General features: G+C 39.8%; 1 protein-coding gene across 1 annotated transcript; it reads right to left on the bottom strand.

Annotated features, from left to right (window-relative positions):
• Positions 1 to 2,765: 2,765 nt before the first annotated feature.
• Positions 2,766 to 6,873, bottom strand: LOC117554597 (fucolectin-4-like; the record flags this gene model as incomplete). Its single annotated transcript, XM_034229045.1, has 4 exons — positions 2,766 to 3,296; positions 3,446 to 3,680; positions 6,271 to 6,315; positions 6,837 to 6,873. Coding segments are annotated over 4 exons (468 nt in total), but the record flags the coding sequence as incomplete, so codon positions are not given.
• Between the last annotated feature and the right edge of the window lie 252 nt (positions 6,874 to 7,125).

Here is a 7,125-nt window from a genome sequence, read left to right as displayed (position 1 = left end):
TCTTAGTGTGTGTGTGCATCGAATATTTTTCAAGGCAAAGATACGTTAAACCCACTGCAGCCTTGCACTTCGCCAGGAGAGGTCGCTGTAACTGAAGCTTCGAGAAATGAACCTATTTCCGACACAATTGTCCAAGTGGTTCGATGCTTCATTCAAAGCTTCATTTTGCCATCACTACCGATTAGTGATGTTACGTATTGCGCCGAGGCTTCGGAGCGTGTGTCGAGTAATCCCCGAAGCTTTTTGTGAAGCATGTATCGAGGCTTGTATCGTTTTGGGCCAGTGACGTCATCGATGACAAACGAAGCCTCGCTGCCTGTCGATACCACGTGACTGCTTCAGGAAGCGATTCAGATCGGTTGAACCCGGTTGAACCACAGCGCTCATATTCCCCATGCCATGGATGTATAATAAGAACCATATTACCCCTCCTGTACCCGGGCCCGGTGACACGATGGAATTAAGAGAGCTCAGACCCTCACTTATATAGAGGTCAGAACATGTCATAAGTATAAATAGATACAAGCATAAATAAATGTAGGAATAAAAACATGAATAAATACAGGAATAAATATGGTCCAGGGTTGTCAGGGAGATTCAGTGTGTGTGCTGTGGCTCAGCTGGAAAGCAGTTTATTTTTTGTTGTTTATAAAAGCTATGTGAAATGAGATAATGTTGTTAATAAATGTATTCTTTGGTTGCATTCCTTAGGCTTTTCAATCACAATCATTCAACTGGAATAAAAACAATATTGTTAACATGAAAATATGATATGATAATATTAATGTTGGTTGTTTAGAGTTATTCTAAGGCGTTACTCATTGGGAACTCGGTATGAGAAAGAGCACACTGTTGAGATGTCCAATCTGCCTGTTATACACACTTTGACCAACAGGGGGTTTATGTTCAAATGAAGCCCATGATGAAGCCTCATGAGATGAACCCTTTTGCGAACCAATTGGCTGGAAAGCTTCAAAGCTTCCTAAGGCTTCATCTTGCCATCACTAGTACCGATAGGCCTACATGTGTTAAATGTAGTACAGTTGCTAGGTTGGAGCATGGATGTATACTAAGAACGGTTGGAGGCGGGAATCATAGCCATAGTACGCTTACTAATGACGTCACCTATTGGCTGTACGGCAAACCCAAGAGGACAATTTACACGGCCAAATTCCGCAAAGAATATTAAAAAAATAATAATCGACAGTGAATATATGTTAGTGGAACTGTGTCAGGAGAGTGAAGTGTTAATTAAGTAATGGTATTGAATAACTGAAATGTATAAAATTGAAAGTTAATATGTAGCATATCCCTCCGAAATATGGTCGTAGACTTTACTGATGATTTAGAATTTATTGAAACTCCAGACTCAACGTAAGAGCTTGTGCCTCTTCGGGGGGTGTTAACATTTAAACATAACTGTATTCTTTACTTTCTCCGTCTTCATATGTAGAAGATATCAGATTCCGTCATGTTGTTTCCATAGCAACAACAACTTCCTGTCAACAAATCCTGTTTCACCTGCTTAATACAGTCATCATCACCGCTACTGTAGTCATATCGGGGACCCGTAACATTTACAATAGTTGAGATGTGAAGGGGGTTATGTTTTGTGTCTGTGTTCTGGGTTCCTGCAGTTTTTTTTAATAGACAGTAGGCCTACACACGTTCAGAGGATGAACGTGTGTACTGTCTGCGGGAGTTTACGATGTTGATAGGAAGTTGTTGTTGCTATGTCTCTTGTTTTTGTTGTGTGCTCGCGGTTTACTGTAAATTCCCAGATACAACTGGTTGTACTTCCTGGTCAGATAAACAAAGATGCCACACACTGCCAAGTGGATCATTTAAATCACAACTTCCTCGTTTGATTAGATAATGTGTGTACTTTGCATTCTCAGAAATATGATATCGCTGCTGAAAAGGCAAAAAAATATAAACTACAGAAGCGATCAAAATGTGATGGACCTATGTGCACATTGATTGTCATGGATGAATATAATTATATGAAAACTGATTGACCTTAATGTATAGGCTGATTTAAGATGATGTTTATGCCAACTAACTGACTTGGTCACTCATATGCATACCACATGACATTTTCTATAAAGAAAACAGTTGAAACAGCATTGAAGATGCCCTTTGCAACTTGAAGGATTCAGCTTTGCTTTGGTATACATTCATGGAGAAATATGTGTTTCAGGGTATGCACACAGTTTAATTTAAGTGCAAATTATCAGATTATTAGATTAGATTCCATGTAACTTGTTAGACGTTTTATCCAAAGCGAATTACATTCATAGATACCGTCAGTAGGCTACTGTGGACAATCCCCACAGGAGCACTTTGGGGTGAAGCGTCTTTTCCAGGGACACAACAACATGCTGACTGCAGTGGGATTGAACCTGATTTGAAGATCAACGCACTGAGCCACACCCTCCAGATTTTGATAACTGACGGTTTTTACTAATTTAGTCAAATGTTATTCAAAGATTAGTTATTTTCATTCTGTTACACATAATTTCCCAACATAATGTAGTTAATTAATTCTAATAAGAAAAATGCATTACGCGTTATACACACTAACAATACAAACATAAGAGCATAAAGAAATATTTAGATTTCTGTTCACTGATAATGATTGCCATTAATAATTGGAAATGATTGACCTCAATGCAATGTTGATTATAATGCCCCTTGACTTATTTTCCTCGCCACATGTTGTATACATTAGACAGTTGAAATACATGTACAAAAATTGAGAGGAAAACATTAACCCTTTCTTGTTCCTAATATTTGGCTAGATACATATTAAACACACATCAAATATAAAAGCATTTAAAACGTTTTTAATTTTCCACACTGATTACTGACATGACTCAGTGTAACTGGTTGATCTTAATTCATTGTTACATGATTATAATGTCCCCATTAAGGTCTGACTTGATTGCTTGATTGATAAAAAAGCAGAATGGAAAGACATTATCCTGTTTGTTCATGTTGATTGGCAAGTCACATTACTTTTTGTTTTGGAGTGCCTCAGGTTTACAAAGCTCAAACTCCCATCCATCTGCAGCTAGCAACACAAGTCTGTACAAGAGCATCAGCTGTATCAAAGGTCATTGATACACGTTTAACCTATTCAGACCTAATCCAGCCTGGAGCCGTACACCTCCACCTCACCGAGTGACAGGTACCCGGTTCTTCCAGGAATGACGATGTTGACGTAGCGACCGTCCATCCCGTTACACTGGAATGTTTCCGTAAAACCTCCAGGCACGCTTGAGATCACAGCACACCTAGCAGAAGAAGAAAATAGTTAAAGACAATTTAAATACATGGATTCTCTAAAGACACACATCATTTCAAGTTACTGCACAGTGGTTACAAATATAATGATATCCATTATAACAAGAGCTACAGTAGTAATAAAGTGAATGGACTGTACCTCGGATTGTTGTTGCCATCGTTATCAAGAGAATCTCCAATTTTTATCTCTGCTCCATTAATATACGAAGAGTTATTTTTGTAGTTGGTTATCTTAGCAGAAAATATGTTGTGGGTTTTGCCCAGGTCCAGTCGCCACCATGGGTTCAATTCGTGGTTTGTGTGGGTACAAGAAGCCTTTTCCCAGTAGCTGGCACGATTTCCATCAATGGCATTATAAGCACTGTACGTTTGATGTTGTGATTGATTGATTGATTGATTGATTGAAAAGTTTATTAACAGCTTGTATATTGGGTACAGTACAGTACAGCTCAAAACATACAATTGTTAAGGGGATGCAGACCAGAGAAAGACTTTCGTCTTGTTTACATCAGGGTCCCCCATTTCCAATTCATCATGTCATTTAAGACATATAAGACATATTTGACATACAGATGGCTTATTTACAATTTACATACAGGTGGTTTTTTACATACAGATTGCTTATTTACAATTTTCATTTTAGATTTCGTTCTAATACATCCTAACCGGACATTTAAGACATACCAAGTCTACAGATATACAGTTAGTAACAGAGTCTAAAATGCGAGTATATACATAGATGGGGGGGGGGGAAGCTGTCCATTGAACGACAGGTTGAGATTTGTACCATTACCGGGGCCAGTTTTGCAATGCTCTCCCCCGAAGGTGCTCTTTAAGAGAGGTTTTGAAGGTAAGTATAGTTTTACTTTCCTTTACAGTTGTGGGAAGAGCGTTCCACGTTGATGTGGCATAATTGCGAAACGTGTATTCCCCCTTTTTTGTGCCAAATCTGGGTTTCACATGATTTGTGGAGCTCCCTCTGGTGTTATGACCATGGTATTCCTTGACCTTTGGGAAGAATTTTGACATGTACATGGGTACCATAGAGGTGTAGTGGATCTTGTAGACCAGGCCCATTGCAAGTAGCTGTACTCTGTCGTCTACTCTAAGCCATCCTAGGTTGTCAAAGTGGGCAGAGGTGAGGTGGGTTCTAGATGAAAGGTCAAGCAGTAGTCTGACCAGTTTATTTTGCGATGTTTGAAGTTTTATTTTTAGCGCCTTGGAGGTGCTATGGTACCATGACGTGCAAGCATAGTCATAGTACCCTTGAATGAGTGCTCCTGCCAGAGTTTTCAGGGTGTTTTTGTTTACCAGAGAGGAGATCCGGTATAGGAATCTAGTTCTTTGATTGACTTTTTTTATTACATTGGATGCCATTTTGTCACAGGAGAGGTTTACCTCAAGAATAGATCCTAGGTATGTAATTTCCTTCTTACTTGTGACAATAATGTCGCCCACTGCAACTGAGAAGTCGTCGGATTTGCTGAGATTATGTTTCGAACCGAAGAGAATGGACTCTGTTTTACCCAGGTGTAAGGATAATTTATTATCGGCGAGCCAGGTGCAGATTCTGCCGAGCTCGGAGCTGAGGGTTTTTTCAACCTGCAACCTGTTCCTGTCAGAGACCAGCAGGGCTGAGTCGTCCGCGAACAGGAACAAGTTGCAGTCACATGCTGATGACATGTCATTTGCATAAATTAGGAACAGTAACGGACCTAATATGCTTCCTTGTGGAACACCACAGCTCACTGGGAGGGGGGGGGGGACAGTAGTGCTGGGGGGAAACGATTATTTTGAAAACGATTAATCGGGCAATTATTTGATCGATTAGTCGACTAATCGAACGATTATTTTTCTGTTGTTCAATTCATAAAAAACGTAATGTAAAACAATTTTTTTTCACGATACTGTGTCTCAGGGGATCTTAATATTTAAGAACCTATTAATGTGTTATACCAGATTAACGGAAATAATCTCAGCTAACTGACGATACAAACCATGTTTACCAAAACAAAACACAAGTCTCATAAGAAGCATCTAAATGACCCCTGAGCGAAAAATGCTAACGGACATTGGCACAGATCTCAAGATAAAAGTACCCTTATTACTTATCGTAGCTGCACATACAAGATATCCGATTAAAGCTGAGACTCCACAGATTATGTAGGTACATAGTATCATCACTGAGTGATCCGGACTCGCGACAGGGGAAGCAAATACAGTCCATCACAACACGTACCTTCACAGAGCTTCTAGGGAGATCGTCTCACCGCCGTAGCTGTCAATCTGATCAAAATACGTGTTCAATGGCATTCAAATGAGAAAAAACGCGGCTGAAATCGGTTAATCCATAGGTTTTTAACGTCTATGTATAAAAAATTATTGAATTTATAATCCATAATTCCATTTTAAATCGGAGAGCAAATGCTAGCTGCTAATGGTTGCCACCACAGCTAGCTGCTGCTTCCGGTCAAGCAGCAGTCTCAGTGAGATATAAATATATAAATATCTTGCGTTTTGGACTAACTTTAAAATATTCCCATGCTTTTGAAGACCTGGGGCGAGATGTTTTCGTTTGAGGGCTTCGTGCGCAATCCTGTGAGGAGGAGTTGGTAGCCGTTTCAGTCTCCATTGTGTTAGAAGTGCGATTGCGAACTGCTTGTTGCTTTGGGTGACCCACGTGTGTGTGGCGTCATACAGTCTATGGTGGCGACGCGTCGACGCGGAAATATGTCGTCGACGATATTTTGAAGTCCCCTAGTGCTGTAGCGACGCGTCGACGACGTCGACGCGTCGCTACAGCACTAGGGGACAGAGTACCGTTTACCTCCACCATCTGTTCTCTCCCCTCTAGGTAGGATTGCATCCAGCTCACCGATAGTTTATCAAAACCAATTGCTTTTAGCTTGTCAATCAGAATGGGGTGATTGACAGTGTCGAAAGCCTTTTGTAGGTCCAGTCCATTGTGTGATGACTGTGAGGCTTTTCCTTGGAGTGCCAGGTTCTCTCCTGCAAACATTTGCAAATAGCTCTGATGCTCATTTTCCTTAATTCTCTCTGTAGAAAGAAAGCATATTTTGTATATCCTAAAACAACAATTCTGTCTATTTGCAAAAGTATACCCTTTCCAGTGGAAAGAAGAAAATGCAGGAAAAGGTCATGGAAAGTTGTTGATGCATGTTGTTAATTGGATCTTGATAAATGATGCAGCAGTAGAAATACATGTGTTTATACAATATGTCGGTGTCCACAGTATATATGACAGATTTGCAAATTGTCACCTGCTGTTTTCCTCCAATTATTTATCAAATGATTATGCCCATGAATCATTTTCAAGATGCTAAAATAACCTAGCTGTTGCTTCTCACTAAGATAGATGTCAGAGTTAAGAAACATTTGGATCAAATACAGTATACAGTAGATGTGCCAAATGTGGTTCAAACTATGGTTTGACTTCAGCTGTATAGAAAATTAGCAAGATTTGTCTAAATGAAATCTGGGTTGGCTCTCCAATTATATTTAATTCTCACCTGTTGGAACACGGTAACCGTAGACCTCCACCTCGCAGAGTGGTTTCCATCAATAGCATTGGAGGCAAATCCATACAAGTCGGCAATACGCTCTGACATGCTCGCTCTTCCACGTAAAGCCACATTCTAAAAAAGTAGAAGTACTCAGGTCTTGTACTTGAGTAAAAGTAGAAGTACCAGAGTGTAGGAATACTCTGTTACAGTAAAACTCCTGCATTCAAAATGTTCCTCAAGTGAAAGTAGAAAAGTATTATCATCAAAATATAGTGAAAGTAGCGACAGTAAAAGT

This window comes from Gymnodraco acuticeps, unplaced genomic scaffold (assembly GCF_902827175.1).
Source record: "Gymnodraco acuticeps unplaced genomic scaffold, fGymAcu1.1, whole genome shotgun sequence".
Lineage (NCBI taxonomy): Eukaryota > Metazoa > Chordata > Actinopteri > Perciformes > Bathydraconidae > Gymnodraco > Gymnodraco acuticeps.
The sequence above is the reverse complement of the archived record's forward strand: the minus strand, read 5'-3'. Positions and strand labels throughout refer to the sequence as shown.